Below are 19,352 nucleotides of genomic sequence, written 5' to 3' on the forward strand. Positions count from 1 at the left end.
GCTCAGAGAGTAGAGCTTAAGTGTTCTCACTAAAAAAGAAAAAAACAAAGGTAAATATGTGATGCAACAGATGTATTAATTAACGTGAAGGTGGGAGGCATTTCACAATGTATATGTATATCAAATCATCATGTCGTGTACTTTAAATGTTTTATAATTTTATTTGCCAATTATACTTCAATAAAGCTAAAGAAAAAATAGATACATAAAAGTAAAAAGACAACGTCAGAACTCAAGGTTGACTTCTGAATGAACGTGAAGGAAATGACAACACAACCATCGCACAGCGCTGTCGGATGAAGAATGCTCACTTAGGGCATAAGCCAAATTCAGCAAAAAAAAATAATTCTGTAAAAGAGTCAGTGGGATTTAATGAAGTGGATTTTTAAAGTGCCCTGAAAAATTAGTTTTATTTGACATTTTATTTCAGGGGGGAAATTATCCATCTATGTCTGTCTATTTGAGTTTTGTTTTTCTTCACAAACAATAATCAGATCCAAATGTTTTTCTGTTAATGGTAAAGCAAAGTGGTTCTTGGACATTTCTGAAACCTGAGCTTATCAATCATAAGAGACAACTGAGAATGAGAATCCTAACAAGTGAGAAGATTAGGGCAGAAAGTAAGACAGACTTGTTCAGCAAATGATTGTTTTCTACTGGAATTTTTTAAGATTTTGAGCCTACCACGTTGGAAATTACATTTTGGGGGGTGTGATGTTGGCCATTCTGTTATAATATAAATTATTAAGAAAAATAACCAGTTATTTTTATTCCTTATGTCTTTAATGTACAGTTTTATTAGTACCATAGTAATTCAGAATAGATGATTGTGAGATTTTCTTACAGGAAATGTGGCACTTACCCATTCGGAGACATTCCAGAGAAGCTTGGCCCCAGTTCCTTGTATACGAAGACTCGATATAGTAGCAGTGACCATGAAAAGGAATCCACGCGCTGTGCTCTGACTCTGGGCATCTGCCAGCCAGTTGTGGAGGTTCAGTGGCAGGGATTTCTGTTAGTAAAAAGACATTTAAAATAAACTAAAACCTGAAGTTTCTGAAGTACATAGAATAATATAGTAGTAGCTAAGGAAAATGTCATCACTTATCATAATTAAAAAAGGGTTCTAATAGTAATCATTTGGATCCACCATATTTATTATTGGGTTTTCTTTTTACTTTATCATTTTTTTCACTTTAAATATATTTCAGTAGAATGTACCGTGGTATAGTGGAAACTAATCACACTCATAATTAAGAATGCAGGTCTATAGATACCTACAAAGATGTTAATAAGTTCCCCCCCAAAATAATTTGCAGAGGGAGATCTCTTTCAAGACACTGCTATCCTTTTCTAGATCTTAACCCCTATAAACCCTTCTTAGCTATGACTGACATCTGTGATATAACTAAATGCTATAGTTAAATTCTGGCACTGTGTTACTATCCACTTCTAAGACTGTATTTGAAGACCGTAGCACTGCAGCATCACTGACTCCAATGAATCTACATGCATCTACAGGCGTGCTCTCGACGTCAAAGGTAATCGTAATTTCCTGGGGAATCTGACATCATAGATTCAGAGGATAATCTCAGAAACAAAACTTCAGAAATTTATAAGGAGCAAATAAACTCTAGCAATGAAGAAAAATTTTCTATCCCCTTTATTTTGATCCATGTACATTTGTTTATTACCAAGTCTGTCTTTTGTTAGGTGAAAGAATAATGTTTTACCTTATTCTTAGGCTACCAAGACATGTTACTATTTAAGAATATCAAGAGTGGCATGTATTTGTTGATTGAGAACATTTCAAATTCCTTAATTGTTTTCGCGTATTCAATTACCATCTGATCTTTTGCAGAGAAGATAAAAGCTTTCATTACAATATGCTGTCTTCCAATAGCCATCAACATCCAGATAAACGCACGCTGATTTCAGCCTGGGCTCGTCAGCAGCCCAGTTAGTGTACCGCACCCTCCATTTATCAGTCCAAACATATTCATTATGGGTCTGCAAGAACAAAAACAACCATTAACGTGGAGCCTGCCTTCATTTAGAGAATACCAAAAGAACCAAGGGAGCATGAAAAACTATATTTAAGATTGTGATTTGATAAAGAATCTCCAATGTTTGGGAATAAGAAGAACATTATAAATCATTTCTACCAACTCAAATTCAGTAAATGCAGGCTTTCTTGGAGAGCTCCACGAACACATCCTTGGAGGCTAATTTCAAAAACACTGACTTAAAAACCTATGTCTTATTCTGTGAAACTCTATTTGCAGTCTTTCAGCGCAAAAGAGAAGTTTCATCTTGAGAACAAATAAAATATTTATTATATAATCATTGAAATGACAATAAAAATTAGTAATTTTCACTGAAGTCATGGACCCCTGAGAGAAACACTAATCTCTTTTGATCCTCTCATTGTTTCTCTGTTAAAACAGCGTCAGTGACAAATGACTTAGATAAGGTCACGTGGGTAGACAACCAAGGCACCTAGTTGTCTTGCCTTCTAATTAGATGATCTTTCAACTATAACTAATCATAATGGCAATTTTTAAAAAGCTGATTTTTTCAGTTTGCACACTTCATTTCCATGAAAGTTAGTTGAACACATTTATGGTCACATACAAATTAATCGATAACACCAAAAATTTACTTACCAATAACACCCTATTAACGATTTAAATGAGATTTTACAGTAAAGTCGAAGAACGGATGATATATCCGTGACACTAAGCAGAGATAAATTTTTAAACAATTCAAACCATTGACCCCTTTTTAATTGTATTATTTAATTTACCAAGCCAATTATCAAAGATTTAATGACAAAATCAAAAGCATGGGTTATCCCAAGTTAGAATTTTGTAGTATTCTACCATGTTTAATCAAATAATGCCTATCTAATCATTAACTCCATAGATGTAAGGAAGATAATAATACTGTTTTCGTTAAATGTTGATATAGTGGAAAGCTATTTAATCTTTCTGAAAATAAATGAAAGCTTATTCTAAACTCACAAGAGAATTGCCAGCATGTCAGTGAGAAGAAAATGAGTGAATGATCAAGTGAATTGATTACTGAAAATAGAGTTAAAATAGACATAAAAATGTCTTGCCTATGTTTAATCACAGAAATCATTATAGAATTACTTCTTTTTAAATATTCACTTCCCTATTGAAGAAATACTCATTGCTTGAAGTATAAATTCCATCTCTGCATCACAGCATTAGAAGCTCTAAAAATCTGACACCAATCTACTTTACAGTTTTCTCCCCTTCTATCCTTTTCCCTCTTCTTGGTACTCCTTCCTTACGTTCCATCATCCTAGACGATATCCATAAAGTTTTACTTTCTCTGAGAAGCCCTCTTGGTCCTCAGCCGTGGCATCACTGACCCTTTCTCTCTCCTCTTGTGATCCTTTGTGTATTCCTCTCTTTGACACTTCTTGTATTGTCTCTTAACTACTTTTTGAAACTCTATTTCTTCTACTAGGAAGTTGCTGGCTGAATAGCTATGTGGATGGATGGAGGGAGGGAGGATAGACGGGTCATGGAGCATCAAAGACTCATTTTAGGACTATTTTGGCAACTCCTCCATCACCACTCTTACTTCTATGCCCCACCCTTCACTCCACTCCATTCTCTGCCAACCTTCCTTTCTCTGTTATGGAATACAGGGAATTGACTGAAATGAAATTTCTCATGCATGGATGGGAGCTCCACAACTTCCAGACTGATAACAACTCTAGAATGCCTTGCCACGAAAAATAAGAAGTATCTTCTTCACCCAGGAGCTATGCCCTGACTTGCTTTCTTTTTTTTCCTTTTTTTTTTTTTTTTTTTTGTAAGAAAGATTGGCCCTGAGCTAACATCTTTTGCCAATCTTCCTTTTTGCTTGAGGGAGATTTTTGCTGAGATAACATCCGTGCCAATCTTCCTCTATTTTCTGTGGGATGCCACCACAGAGTCACTGGATGAGCGATGCTAGGTCTGCACCCAGGATCTGAACCTGTGAACCCCGTGGTACCAAAGTGGCGCTCGTGAACTTAACCACTATGCCATCAGCCCAACCCCCTGACCTGCTTTCTTAATTCTCATGGCATAGTTGTAATCACAACATTAGAAAAAAGAAATTAATAAATAAAACTGTTTAGATGCAGAATTTAATTTTAAGATTCAAAAGGAATATGAGAGTTAATATAAGTTAGATAAGGCTTTGTTTGATTTCCGACATACATTACTAGCTCGCGAGAGCCTTGAAGGCATTTGATCTCTGAAAGAGATCTTGTTCACGTTAGTATTATTCATACTGCCCGACACAGTTTCTTAGACATAACAAGTGCCCAACAGAATGAACAGAAAGGGAATAGTATTCAATCACAATTTATCAATCACGTCAAGTCGCACATGTTTCCAGTATCTTACCAAGTTACTGTTCAGGCCGATCCACACAGGTTCGTTAAACGTTTGCGTTTGCATCCACACAAATGCATTACTATAGGGATCTAGAATGCTAGCAATAAGGGAAGAGTGAAGCTTGCAATACTCCTCTGCTTCATACCATTGTAACTTTAATTTCATGAGTGAATAGCTACTTTCGCCATATTTGATAAAGCCATCTGTTGGAATTGTTGCTGGAGAATTAGGCAAGGAAGGGTCTGGAATAAAAAGATCATTTTCATCAGCATTATCAATAAACACTACTTGAGTGCCATCAATACATGACTACTATCTCATACATCACAAAAATAATCAGAATAGCACAAATGCAAGCTATCAGATGTTAAAAATATTTTCATGAACCATTTTGCACGAGAAAACAAAGCTCTATTTTTTAATCAGTATGCCTGATTGAATTAAATAATTTCCAAACGGTGTTTAGAATAATACAGCAAACATGATCAAGTCTCTAAACTGAAAAAACATATGGGCTTACAAATTCAATGAGATCCAGTATCTGGATGAAAAAAAATGCCACAGTTTAATCCTATAAATGAAAGAATATCATCCTGTCATTACTAATCTTTATTTTTCCATCTGGGTCAAATTTCAAGGTGAAGAACAGTCTTCTCCTCCCCCCCACTCCCCAATCTGTTCCACTCTCTCCATGAATTTGCATCTATTTCTATCTGTTTGATGCCACCTGTGAGTAATGCACCTTCAAGAGACAGGTTTAAGTTCTGGCGTGAAGCTGTACACCGGTCCCTGGTTCATTTCACCTTGATCTCAGGATCAAGCTTTACTCTTACTGATGATTTCCTATGCCCTTCACCCAGACCCCCCATATCTTATCCAAACTGACTTAAGAGCCAGAGCCATTGTAAGCCAGAGTCACTCTGGCTTTCTGACCTTTCCTCCTCAATCTCCTAGCATGGGTTTCTAATCGTTGTTTGAGGCCCACCCATACTCTGAGCCCCTCACCATCAAGACCCAAAAAAACAGCTTGTTTCTGCATGCCTTAGCTGGTGCCCTAGGGAAAAGGTCAGCAAAGGACAGCTGGAGTGTGAAACCTGGACTGTTGTCTGTTTCTGTAGCCCATGAGCTAAGAATGGCTTTTAAATGGTTGGAAAAAAAAATCAAAGATGAATAACATTTTGTGACACATAAACATTATATGAAATTCAAATGTGTCCATATACAAAGTTTGATTGGAACACAGCCACACTTATTTGTTTATATAGATAAGCTTGTCTATGATCACGGCAGAGCTGAGTAATTGCAACACAGACTGTATGGCCTCTCAAAGGCCACAATATTTACCATCTGTCTCTTACAGAAACAGGTTGCCAACCCCTGGTCTAGGGTTTGAGATATCCTTGCCTACCGATTTTGTCTTGGCCACTTCTCTGCCTTGTTCCACTAGACACCAACCTAATCCACTGTCTGCCTCGTTCTGTCACTACACAAATGCCAAACTTTCTTTTGATTTCGCCTGGTAAGGCAGCAACTTCAGTTCAGCAAGCCAGGCCAGCCTCCCCTTTCTTCTGCTGTTGCTGCCACCTGGTGTTGGTAGAATATTATTAAACTGAGAGACCCAGGCCAGGAGCCTGAACTGTCACGGCTGATCGGAACTGAACAATTTTATCATTTCCCAGCTTGTGGAGATCTGGGTTTGTCTTAATATCACTGGAAAATTTGGAGACTGCTAAAAGCGTGAAATGAGGCTTGAAGTAGAGCTAAAAAAAAATGTTTCATGGCAGGCTATATGCAATTGGGAAACTAAGCTCATCTGTCCATTTTGCCTGTTTATTAAAACATTCATAGAAAAAAATAAAGAAAAACTAAAATATTGAGAAGTTATTTTCTGTGGTTATATTATGGGTATTTTTTTCTCTTCTTTATGGTTTTCTGTATTTCCTAAAATTTCAACAAAAAATGTGTTATACATTTTTAAATGGCTTTTATTCATATACATGAATATATATATGTACATGTGTGCATATCTATCTACTTTTATATATCAAGAGAGAGGTTTTGAAAAATGAATAAAAATACAATAATACAATGAAAAGACTAAAGTCACCCTTAATCTCGATATCCAAAGATAACCACTATTTCTATTTTGGTGCATTTCCTTAATCTTTTTTGTTCTTATTTTTTTTATAGAGGGTTCATAGTGTTTTTTGCATAATTGATAGTCTATGAAATTTTATATTCTGCCTTTTTTCACTTTAACACTGGAAACCTTTCCTGAAGCCTCAGTCACCAAAAATCTTCAAAATATTTCTTATTGGTGGCAAATATTTTATCTCTTATGTTAATATTAAGAAACAAATGGATTTTTTTTGAGGAAGATTAGTCCTGAGCTTACTGCTGCCAATCCTCCTCTTTTTGCCGAGGAAGACTGGCTCTGAGCTAACATCCATGTCCATCTTCCTCTACTTTATATGTGGGACGCCTACCACAGCATGGTGTGCCAAGCAGTGCCATGTCCGCACCCAGGATCCGAACCGGCGAACCCCGGGCCGCTGAGAAGCAGAACATGCGCACTTAACTGCTGTGCCACTGGGTCAGTCCCAAAAAAAGGATTTTAAATAAGCTTGTGAACTGTCATTCACTCCTTCAAGGAGCCTTCCTCTTTCGCCCAAAGAACAGAGGCACAGATGGCACGGTTTGGCGTCACTGGTGGCCTAAGATTCTGGTGCTGTGGGGCATAAAAGTGACACGGCCTTCTTCGGCTTTGGGATTAACAGAAGGTTAGAATTCCTGCAGTACTTTTCAATCATCTGAAAATATCCTAGTGCTTTTCAGTCATCATGATGAGTTGGCATTAGTTCTCTGATTCGCCAGAAAGTGTAGAAAAATCTGTTAGACCTGGGAGAATAAGAACCTTCTGACTCAAACTCATCCTCCAAGAGCTGTGCTCAGGAAGACAACAGCCCACCCCACTCTCGACCCTCATCTTTATAATCTGTCTTTTAATTTCTGAGCCTCTTCTTGTGTAGCTAGACATTTTTATTCTAGTTTCACTAGACACGAAAACGTGTACAACCATAATCTTGATTCTCAGGAACTCTGTCTTATTTTCATTTAACCATAGTCAGGCTTCCTAAGATGAAAAACGGAACAGAAATCAGATAGCCACATTTTTAAAGACACAGAACACAGAACAAAAAAAGAAGCATAGACGATGTTTTGTGCCAATGGTTCTTAAAGTATGCAAGTTGAACTGAGGTATTCCTACTCTGACATTTTGTTTTAAAGGCACAGGGAGGCAAATATCCTAAATTTCTAACATTAGAAAGAGTTCCAACTTCAAGGTTAGACTGCACCAAACTTTCTGGTAATGGGTGAGGGGGCACATTCATGAATACATTATAGAAACCATCACCCTTTTTGTCTGTCACAGGCATACACGGATGAAAGTGAGAGTCAGACAAACCTGCTGATGTACAAGGGAATAATCATTTTCTTATAACACTTCATATTTTTAGAGCAGTTTAAGGTTCACAGCGAAATTAAGGAGGCAGCAATTAGAAAAATATCTATATTAAACATCCTCTGCTCTTGGGCCAGCCCTGGTGGCCTAGTGGTTAAGCTCAGCACGCTCCGTTTCAGCAGGCTGGGTGAGCTCCTGCAGTGGCAGCTCACAAACAAAAAGAGAAAGACTGGGAGGTCAGCCCAGCGGCGTAGTGGTTAAGTTTGCACACTTTGCTTTGCTGGCCCAGGGTTCATGGGTTTGGATCCCAGGCATGGACCATCAAGCCATGCTGTGCTGGCGTCCCACATGCAAAGTGGAGGAAGATTGGCACAGATGTTGGCACAGGAACAGTCTTCCTCAAGCGAAAAGAGGAAGATTGGCAATGGATGTTATGGTGAATCTTCCTCAGCAAAAAATAATAATAATAATAATCCTCAGCTTTTACAGGCAAGTGAAGTTTGGTAGAACTTACCAGAAGGTGTGTGGCATATATAGCCTCGCTTACTGTCACAGGTGTCATCCATCCATTTTCCTGCATCCTTTGATTTCCCTCCAATCATAACAACACAGTCAGCCTGTATGTTTATGGAGAAAGAAAAAAAAGTGTGAATCAACAAAATTATTTAAATCAGTTCATTAATAAGACAAAAAAATTCTTCATCCCTACCTCCAAATTTTAAGATCATTCAAATCCATTTATAATATATTCAATTTGTCTTTACAGTCTATGCAACTGCATCCATTTCCATGTGGATACCTCGTACTGAACTCTTGCTATTTTTTTGAAAACTAAATAGATTTTGGAGATAGGTCTGCAAAAATTTGCTATCAGAACTTTTACTAATCTCTATCAAAATTTAGGAACCAAGTAGACTAGGAGAACACAGTATCCTTTCCATACCAATTCTCATAATCCAAACCCAGAAATAGGCATCCTACTATTAATGGGAAATAAGTACAATCTATAGATTTCATTGCTAATTTAATTTATAAAAGTATTATTATGTATTCAGAGCAAATTGCTACTATACAGCTAGAAAGTTTCACCTTATTTGTAATCTTACAGGAGAATATGCCAGGGCTGGAAAAATATTCTATTTTTTTGTTGTAAATGAGTTTGCAATTTCAAGCTTCCATGGGATAGTCTTTAAGCCAAAAACTAGCAAAAAATTTGTGAAACCTGGACCTGTCAGAGTTTTCATCCAGCATCATTGAATAGATTGGATAGATTATATTGGTTACATCATGTGTTGGGTTTTTTTAACCTATCAGTTCTAATGATTATCACTTACGCTCATAATATCTAACACTATTCTAAGTACTTTACATGTATGGATTAATTTAACCTCACACTCATCCTATCAGGTCAGTACAATAATTAGGCCCATTTTATAGATGAGAGAATTGAGCACAGGGAAGTTAAATAACTTGCCCAAGGTTACACAGCTAATAAATGAGCATTCAGGCCTCTTGTCTAGACTTTAAGCACTACGCTGTATTATTTTAATTTTAATAGCACTACCATCCATCCAAATTCTCTATATAATAGATGAGATTAACAACCTCTTAATGAGCCTCTCAATGAGCAAGGAATGCAAAGTGTGCTGGGGGCAGGAGTGCCCTTCAAAGGTTTTCTTGTTGATAAAGAGCCGCAAAAGAAGGGAAGATTGGGTATTGTCTTGAGTGGTAACACCTAGACCTTCTCTATCATGAAGTAATGAAGATTTATGCCAGCATGTCAGGAGTCAAGAGGAGAAAGATGGAAAGACCCCCAAACCTTAATAATATTGTGTTTGGAAAACACGGATTTACCCCGTTCCCTGATCTGCAGCTATCACAGCTTGCACCACAGCTACAGCTGTCTTCCCAACCTGCTTGCCTCCAGTCTCAGGATCCCATGAGCCTCAACTCTCAGGAACCCCAATCCTACATGTCAAAGAATCTCCACTCATCCCCATCTCGCTTCTTAGCTATTCTTATCTCCCATTATCCTGGCTCAGAGTCTCTGCTCCACTCCAGAAAACACGTACACAACAAGCACGTTTCCACCCCAAAATACATATGAAACGTGCTCTCCCACTCTCTTTATCAAACTGTATTTAATCCTTTCCATTTTCCAAATCCTGAAATTGCAACAACACAGTATGTGTGTTTTGATTCCATTTTTGTGAAATATAAACTTCATATTTTTACACACACTAAGAAAAAGTCCAGGCATAAAATCAACAAAAAATTAACAGTTTTTTTTTTTCCTGGAGGGTGAGATTATAGACTTTGCTTCTGCTTTTCTGCATATTCTTAAAACAGAAACTTGTGCAGCAATGATCTTTTTTTCTTTTTGCTTTACACAAAATTCACCTCCCATCCATGAAATGTTTCTAAGCAAATTCTACCTCACTACTTTAACTTCTTCAGTAAGTTTTCAGCCTTCATTTACATAATGAGGATTCAAATAATTTCTCTGCAGAAAATCAGTTACCCATCACCAAAATGTATCCACTCTGCACAGAACTACCAAATTAATGATCATAAAGATGCCATTTTGATCAGATCATTTTTTCTGTTCAAAACTTTGTTCGCTTCCCATCTGGCAAAGTCCAGACTCTTTCACAGGCCATCTAAATTTCTCTAAATTCTGCTTCCTGCCTTTCAAAGCCAACTCCTATTTCTTTTCTGCATGAAATACCTGCCACATCCACAACCATTCACTCCTGCGCAAAGCCATCTTCTGCCTTTTTCTGGAAGACTTTAATCCCCTTGCCCACATACCATGGCCTTCCCCATCCTCTTGGCAAGTCCCCCTGATCATTCTGTTTTAAACTTCTTGAGAAAAAGTCTCATAGCAGATTCTTTTTCATATTCCTTCTCTCCACCAATTGAAGGGCTTCATAGATATGTGTTGATCAATTAGATCATTCCACCCCATGATAAGTTACTTTCCTCCTAATTTCTATCATGCTTTATAGCTGGTCCTGTCATTATGCACTTTCATTTCTTTACTGTCTTCTTTCTTAGAGAAGCTTGTGGTCTAGCTTAAGTGTAGTCTTCTTGAAGGGAAGAACAAAATCTTATGTTTCTTCATGTTTTTCTCAATGCCTAGTAGGATGTTTGACATTGATTGGTTGACTGTTCAATGGCATAAGATTAAGAGTAGTAAAATAAAGAAGCAATCATCCGTCTCCTAGGTTAATGTACAAAAGCACTTCACACAGTGTTTTGCACATAGTAAGCACTCTACAAATGGTAGCTCAATAATGATAATGATGATGATGATGAAGATAACTTTAGAAGGACTGGTGCTTCCAGACATACACCCCAAATACTACAACAGCTTCAAGAGTTAGGGGCAACTGATGCAAAGATAGCTGGCAACTCTGCATTCAAATATACATCCTCACCACAACACAGACCCACAATGGAGCTGGCTTTCCCCATCCTTCATGATCGCCACCCTCTGCCCCCCAGGTTAAAGCATTCGTAACCGAATTTATAGCCCTCCCTTCAAGGTTGGCTCAGTCTGAAAGAGTTAAAGTCTGTAAGGATGGATCTGATCAAGGAGTACTCTGGTAGATTTTTCACGGAGGATAATCACTAATATGATGACTTTAAGCAAGCTGGCAGTGTATGGAGAGGTGATCTAAAAATGGTATTTACATCTTCATAGGAAAGACTGCTCCTTCTTCCACCAGGGTAACCTTTGCCCCAGTTTGTATAATAAACTCCTCGCCCATCCGTCCAAAGGAACGTGTGCTCTGAGTTGATGTCATTCAGCCCAGTCCAGGCATTAAAAGTGGAGTCCTTCATCTGGTAGGTAAGAAATGCTGAAAGAAAGTTTCACAAGATTAAACTTTGGGGGGAAATATTCATCATAAGGAAAATATTCAAAATATATTAATTTAAAAATACTGAGCATGTGACAAATGTCTTTATTGTTACTTAAAAGCACTTACCATGAAAGCAAACACATTCTAACTTTGGCATTGTGTTATCACTTCTGCTTTGGACTTTGAAAAGTTTTGCACAATCAAAGTCGAGGTTTTATCTGGGCCGCTGTAGACAGTTATACAGCTTGTGCCCTGCCCAAGGGCACTGGGGCACTGGGACAAGGAAAGCTAAAGTCCACCCCACACCCTACGCTCTATTTTGCACACCCAGTCTCGGTTGTGCCTACCATCCTGCAGAAAGAGGTACCTTTTTCTAGTCCATGTAACGTCATCCTATGAGTTAGTAGGCATCCTGATTCTATAAGGAAGATAATCTGATTGTAAAAACTAGTGGGCAGAAAGGGCTCTTCACACAGAAAAGTTCTGAAAAGGAAAACTATTTTCCCAAACAAGAAGCATTAGGCTGTCAAATTAGCACTACCTTAGATTGCCAAACCAGAAGAGCTACCCAACTGGGACTCCTCCTGGGCAGCCAACTCCTAGGAGTCAGTGGCCATCCCCTGAGTGTGTTTGGACCCAGGAGGCATCCTGATGCTAAGTGTTCACATCATGAGGAGAGAAGATCTGCAGAAATTCAGAGAATATCGAGCCAATCTGGCCTCTTGATTCTTTATCAATTCAGTGGCTGAGAGGACGGTGGCAAACATCCAGAAGCTGTAAAAGGCTTCAATATGCATGTCCCATCCTCTCTTCAGGAGCCCATTCTCATGCCTCCCACACCATAGCAGCTGCCTTCTGCATCCAGCAGGGGCCATAGACACTTAGATGAATGAGCACCAACTCTACAGAACAACAACTTCCAAACATTTATGCTTAAACATGACTCGGGAATGCAAATAGGTAACTGAATGACTAAGCACTTGGGGTTACTAATAGAAGATGCGAAACAGAAAGAATCCCATAGAAATAGGATTATCTGTTTATTCATGAACAAACAATTTCACAGAAGGGCCTTTGCCATGTGCTCACTCTTTCACAGAGTGGAAGAGGCAGTGAGTACCCTGCTCAGAGATTTGCTTATTTCTCAATTAACTAAAGGTAAAAAAAAAAAAATTCCAATATTTTTCAGAGAGAAGTGTGAGTAGATATTTATTTTGGTTTTATTTCATTTCCTAAATAAGATCATAACTTTTACCCTATCCTCAACTTGAACTGAAATGTGGAAAAGCTCTACCTGCCAATATTTCAGCACTCACATTTTTTCTGCCAACAACCACAGTAAGAATTCAACAACATGTGCCTATTTTGCCAGGAATAATGTTATTTTATCTGAAAATTGTTTCCTTCTGCACATCTCTATTACCCAGGTTCGAATTTTGTTATGCCAGGAATCAGCACTTTGTGGTTAAGAGAGGAAATCAATTATTGTGTCTCTCTGCTGGGTAGCTAAGCCCAAAATGTGGTAGGCCAGTTAGAGAAATGTCAATATTACATTCTTAAAATTATGTGTGTGTGTGTGTGTGCGCTATGGTTTAACCCTTTTCTTTCAGTGTCTGGTGAATTGTTGAACTGGTCGACGGTTCTCAGTGAAAGCATAGTTGATTTCTTGTATAATGTGTTCCAAGAGAGCATATGGTGGCATTTACAGAGTAAAATAAACATTTGGGAGAGCACCATATGGGGTTCTAGCGTCTTTCCTCTTTCTTATGTTTCTTGAGACATACCATTTTTTCCAGGAAATGATTTTAGAAGTCAAAGATTCTTGGAACCAAAAAGGAACTTAGAAATTATCTAGACCACATCCCTCTCCTACAACATCTGGGTCAATTCACATATACGACTAACATTTATTGAGCATCTGTCACCCTAGGTACGAGTCAATATATGTGACTCTACAGCATCCATTTGAACACCTTCTGGGTTAAGCATTTTCACAGCTCTTTAGAAAACTCACAAAGCAGCCCATCCAACCAGTTCTCATTGCTAGAATCACCTCCTAATTTTGAGCCTAAATCTATATCCATATAATCGCCACTCATTGGTTTTGGGTCTTCCTTCTGGAGCCACACAAGATGGTCCTTCAAAGCCCACAACATCCCTCTCCAGGCTGTAAAACTTGAGAGTCTTTCAAATATTCCCCATGTGCCACTTGCTGTGGCTTCCAAATCCTTAGTCACTTTCATCTGAATCGCCTACGCTTGGTCAACATCCTCCTTAAAGTGACAAGTCACGAATTTAACCTAATATCTATTTCAGATAAGGTGGCCCCAAAAAGACCATGCAAAAGTGGTCAAGTACCTTCCTTTTGACAGAACTGTAATGAATTTTACAATCTGCCCTATGGATATGGCGAGTTTTCTCCTTCGTTGCTTTTCTCCAAAGCTCTGGCTTATCCTTATGTTTTATCAAAAATTTTTTCTCAGTTTGTTCAAAGTTCATATTTAAAAATCAGTTTTATTGCATTATAAGTCATGTGATCACGTGAGTAGAAAAGCAGTAAATGGGAAATCAGCAATTTTTCATTTTCTTCCTAGAACCACTCTATTTCTTTACCTCTTTGGGGAGCAAATTGGTTCAGAGAAAATAGAATTTTCCGGATTAAACAGGATTTAAGCTGGATAGACTCAGTTTACCCGGTCAGTTCTTTGACTCAAGCCTCTCTGAAAACCATTTCCTCATTTACAAAATGGGGTATTGATACCTGCTTCATAGAACTGCTATGACAATGGAAAAGGTACTTTATACATAGAACACCCAACATGGCGCCTACAACTGAATAACAGTTCTCAATACACAGTTGATTGTTTTTTCCCCTTCCCAGTTCCTACTCTGGAAAACCACAAAATCATTTGTTATCAGCAATATTCGATCATTTTATGGGAAAAATTACATATTTAATTGTACCATTGATTGCACCATGGTCTACGTACCTTGCTCTTTTTCGCTGAGGATAGACACCAGATTTCCTCCAAATCCCGTGCAAGCTTTCCGTGCCTCTTGCCAACTTTTTCTTTCTTCTTCAACAAATCCAAAGACTTTGAAACACTGAGATGGAAGGGAGAAAGAGCCATCAGGATTAACTAAAGATAAGAGGGAAAAGACCAGCGAAAGACATCAAAATCATTTATGAACATGATAGCTAAACATAAATTTTCTCCCAATCAAATAGAGATCTAAAAAATTGTCAGTTTTTTTACACACAAACTTTCTTTGCAAAGTTTTTTTTCTCCCTTGGGACAAAGGGTACAACTATCTGGATAATATCTTCAAATTTACTCTCAATTTCCACGGAGAATTTGACATGGGGATCTCCACCTATTCTTGCCTGAAATTTTCTAACGTGATAAGGTCAGCGAGTTAATTGCAAGCTGAAAGATTTGCATTGTCACTTTCCCTGTTGATCAATGTCTAGACTGCAACTCATTTTCTTAGTACCTTGTTATTGTAAAAACTCCAACCTTCCTTACAACCTCCTGGGACGGACGGCGTGGTAGGAATAGCCGTGGCGTTGATGCTGCTGTTATGCCGTTGGCAAATGAAGGCATTTGGATAACCACAATTAATGTCATTCCAAAACCCTGGCAAAGAACAAAATAGTCAAATTATATTTACATGTTTATGTTTAAAAACACTCTTTTTTTAAACGCATTTATATTTTACAAGAATTCTCAAAATGGTTTAGACTACAAACTTTGAATTTACACAAGTGACTCGAAAGATCTATGCAATATTCCCTTTTGCTCTTTCACTTAAACTGATAATAGTTCAACTTTGTAGAAGGCTTCCTATGAGCCAAGCACATACTTGGTGTTGCAGTTATGTTATCTAAATAACCAGTAATAGCTAATAATAACAACCTAATACTACCTAAACTTTATATATACTAATCAGTTGCATAGTTTTTTAGATGGATTACCTCATTTAATTTCTTAACAACAGATAGGTTCTGTCATTATTCCCATCTTACAGATAAAGATTGAAGAGAGAGACAAAGGAGACAGATAAACATTCTGAATATTTTCCTCAAATCACAGCACGAAAAAGTATTTCATCAAATGAGAAGTGAGAAGATTGACCGTGTCACTTATTAGAGTAAATGTTAAGCATCCATTCTCCTTACAAATTGAATGGCTATACTGCTAAAATTAGAATCCTCCTTTATTCCCTCTTCTTTTCTTGCCCGATTTAAGTGCACAACTTGCTGCTTTTAGCCTAGGGATGTAGGAAATGACACAACATACCACAAGGCAAATTCAAGATTTTTATATCGTCTACCTGAGTTTGAATACATGGTTACACAGTTTTCATCTTCATTTGCAAAATTGGGTTCACCTGTGGCCCAAGCCACATAATCCACTTTGCTTCCATCCATCCATCTGGAAAAGAAAATTCAGGCATTTAGCAACAATCCAATCATTAGAATAATTGGCTATAGCCTAGTGGCGGGGACAGGCAAGTCAATCAAAATGAAGGGCACACAGGAGCCTAAGTGAACAGAAGAGAAGGTTCTAGAGAGACTAGCAGGAAAACACCAAAGATGGTTGATGATTCCTGTGGCATTGCGCTTCTCTGCAGCAATGCAGTGCCTTGGCAAGTCTGTCTACTTTTCCATCTCTGGAGGAAACTACCTTTAGTCTTGAACTAGGAGAAGAAAAGGAAGTAGGCCAGAGCACAAAACCCTCCATAGTACTTCTTAGGCACGATTCCAACAAAACAAAACCACCCATAGAGAAATTAAGAATGTAGAGTTTCTTGTTAGGCCCATCGCCTGATTTTCATGTTTATTCTGGTCTCTCCTAAGGTACGTGGGCCAATGCTTATTTTCATAAATTATAGAAATTCAGAGACTGTTAGCTGGAAAGAGACCAAGAGATCATCGAATTCGACCCTCTCATTTTAGAGATGATTAAAACGGGTGCTTGTCCAAAGGAGCATCAGACATCTCTGGTCTTTAAAAATGATGAGTGTGAGTTTAGGTCTCTATTGCTCAAAATGTCAATGACAGTCACACGGAACACATGTGGCTAAAACATGTGTATATGAGCCAGGAAGACATACCTGCTCTTCAAACTTAGGAGAACATGTGTATTAATGAACAAGGAAAGAAACCCCAAAAATGTACTAATTTCCTTCTTTCTGCAGCTTTTCCTGGCCCCTGTATCTAACGGAAAACAGTACAGTCATTCCTTTGAAGGGAAAGCATTTCATGCAGTTGAAAGAATACTTCAAAGTAGTGTTCTTATAGCAGGGAGGAGGGCAGCATGAAAGGACCCTTTGGTTCTGTGCACCAAGAGCAATCCAAATGGGAATCATAATTTTTAAAATACAGTAATGTGCGGCATAATGATGTTTCGCTGAATGATAGACCACATATCGGATGGTGGTCCCATAAGAAGTACCATACAACCTAGGGGTTTAGGAGGCTGTACCATCTAGTTTTGTGTAGGTACACTCTATGACGTTCACACAATGATGAAATTGCCTAACAATGCACTTCTCAGAGAGTACCCCTATTAAGTGACACATGACTATAAATTCAGTATTCATATCTGTATAATACCTGATCTTAGGATATGATTTACTAACAGGTGACATCTAAAAACAAAGGTAGGTGAAGTTTTGTAAGATTAAATCAGATTTTGACTTGTTTATTTGACAATTATAATGTTGAAAATATTAACAGGGTTATTTTATATTCTTCTGGGTTTTTTTAAAGATGCTTTTTAGATTGAGAACACTGCAGGATTTTTTTTAACGCATTCATCAAAACAAAAGTCTCAGAATAACTCTTAGGTATTTATCAGATCAGTATCCTAAGCAAAGTTGTTTTATTTTAATTTACTTACACAAACTTTTTATCCAAGCTGACCAATAAGCCAATAAAATATGCTGGTTGTGCATCATTCTTGTTTACCTAAAACATGGAAATTTACAGATATTTCAATCTATACTTACATAGTAAGCAAATTCTTAAATAAAACCTACATATTCATGAGGCAGCCTATTTGGGAACTTTTCTAAGGAAGAACTCATGCAGAAATGTTGCTGTATATTCAAAGTTATGCTTTTCATAGAAATAAAAACAAAAATATGCACACTATATAACAACCTGCATTTATAAAACAAATATTCTAAGTCATTCTCTATAGTATCAAATGCCTATAGTAATTAGACTGTTGAAGTCATTCTTTAAAACAAAGTAATCATTTGGGACTATCTGTCTAAGGAAAGACTTTTTCATCCACATATATATTTGTGCAATATTAGGAAACATCCTGAGAATTTCAAACCAAGGTATATCCACAAAGATAAAGATAAGTTAGACTACACTCTAATATCTTTGTCATCAGATGAATTTTTATTCTTTCATTACTGTTCAACTTATTTTTTTCTGCTCTCTCTCTCCATTCCTTTCTGGCCAATAACAAGGATACCAAGAAGCTTTTTAAGAGAAAGACTGAGCCAAGCACTCTTAGAAAAAAAATTCTACTTTCACTGTTAGCTGACAATTTTGGTAAAAGCAGAAAGATTTTTATGTTAATAATCAAGCTATACTGTTTATTAACCAACAATTTGCTCCAACTAAGACAGGTTTGTAAATTAATAATCAACCTGCACTGCACATAAAGGGTCCAGGATTGATCTATAACAACTAGTCAAGAATCATAACCTTTGAAAATTAAATTGGTGAACTCAAAACCATCAATTATGGATTCTCACAACACCCAGACTGAAAATTGTTTCTGGGTTCTGTGATTCTGCATTAAATATTCAAGAAATCTATGGCCAACACCCACCTCCCCTCCTCTGGCATTTTTACCCCTGATCTTAGAAGGTTCAAATTCAGCACATAATTTGAAATTGCACCATGGGGTACCATTTGTAGACATTATCTTAGCTTATCACATGTCACTATTCTATCCTTAAATTAATCATATTCTTACATATTTCCACAGAAACTTCTTTTCACTTTCGCTTTGAATAGAAACAAGATCAGCAAAATTCTTCTTGCAGAATTCCCGTGCTTTGTCCATGGTTTCCTTCTCTTTGCTAAAATAATACTGATAGTCTTTGTAAATAACCCACCCATCTTCAGTGACTGGTGGATCTGAAAAATTAATGGGAAAAGGTGACGAATTTTACTTAGACAAATTCAAGAATCTAGTATGTATCATACACAAAAGTGCAAAGGGCAGAGTAGTTATATCAGAGGTATCTGCAACTCTGAGAGCCCAGAATAAGCAGGATGTGTATGCCTAATAAAGAGTGAATTATCTAAGCCCAAATATCCACTTTCCACCAATTCTGTAAAATCTAGCTGCTTTCTGTCCCCAATTAAGTTCCATGTATCATTATTGGGTAAAAGAACTCTCAATGTTACTTTCATCAATAGTATAGTATAGTTGGAAGGATTTACATGCAGGGAGTGGAAGTTATTAGAAAGCAGCTTTCATCTCAATATAAGAAAGAACTAAGAGATGGACTTGGGTGCTTCAGTGTATGATTGAAGAATTCACATACCAGGAAGGCTCCTCTCTTAAG

At 37.5% G+C, this 19,352-nt stretch overlaps 1 protein-coding gene across 1 annotated transcript in view; it reads right to left on the minus strand.

Moving 5' to 3' along the window:
• The window catches only part of MRC1 (mannose receptor C-type 1), an 89,211-nt gene that overhangs the window by 11,766 nt on the left and 58,093 nt on the right, over window positions 1–19,352 (minus strand). Inside the window, exons 17-26 of the mRNA XM_005606899.4 lie at window positions 18,755–18,918; window positions 17,657–17,724; window positions 16,086–16,186; window positions 15,246–15,388; window positions 14,741–14,855; window positions 11,581–11,747; window positions 8,399–8,501; window positions 4,431–4,663; window positions 1,845–2,010; window positions 863–1,012 (exon numbers count right to left, since the gene is read on the minus strand). Coding sequence (XP_005606956.2) covers window positions 863–1,012; window positions 1,845–2,010; window positions 4,431–4,663; window positions 8,399–8,501; window positions 11,581–11,747; window positions 14,741–14,855; window positions 15,246–15,388; window positions 16,086–16,186; window positions 17,657–17,724; window positions 18,755–18,918 — 1,410 coding nt within the window. The remainder of the gene's footprint in view (window positions 1–862; window positions 1,013–1,844; window positions 2,011–4,430; window positions 4,664–8,398; window positions 8,502–11,580; window positions 11,748–14,740; window positions 14,856–15,245; window positions 15,389–16,085; window positions 16,187–17,656; window positions 17,725–18,754; window positions 18,919–19,352) is intronic.

This window comes from Equus caballus, chromosome 29 (genome assembly GCF_041296265.1).
Source record: "Equus caballus isolate H_3958 breed thoroughbred chromosome 29, TB-T2T, whole genome shotgun sequence".
Taxonomy (NCBI): Eukaryota; Metazoa; Chordata; class Mammalia; order Perissodactyla; family Equidae; genus Equus; species Equus caballus.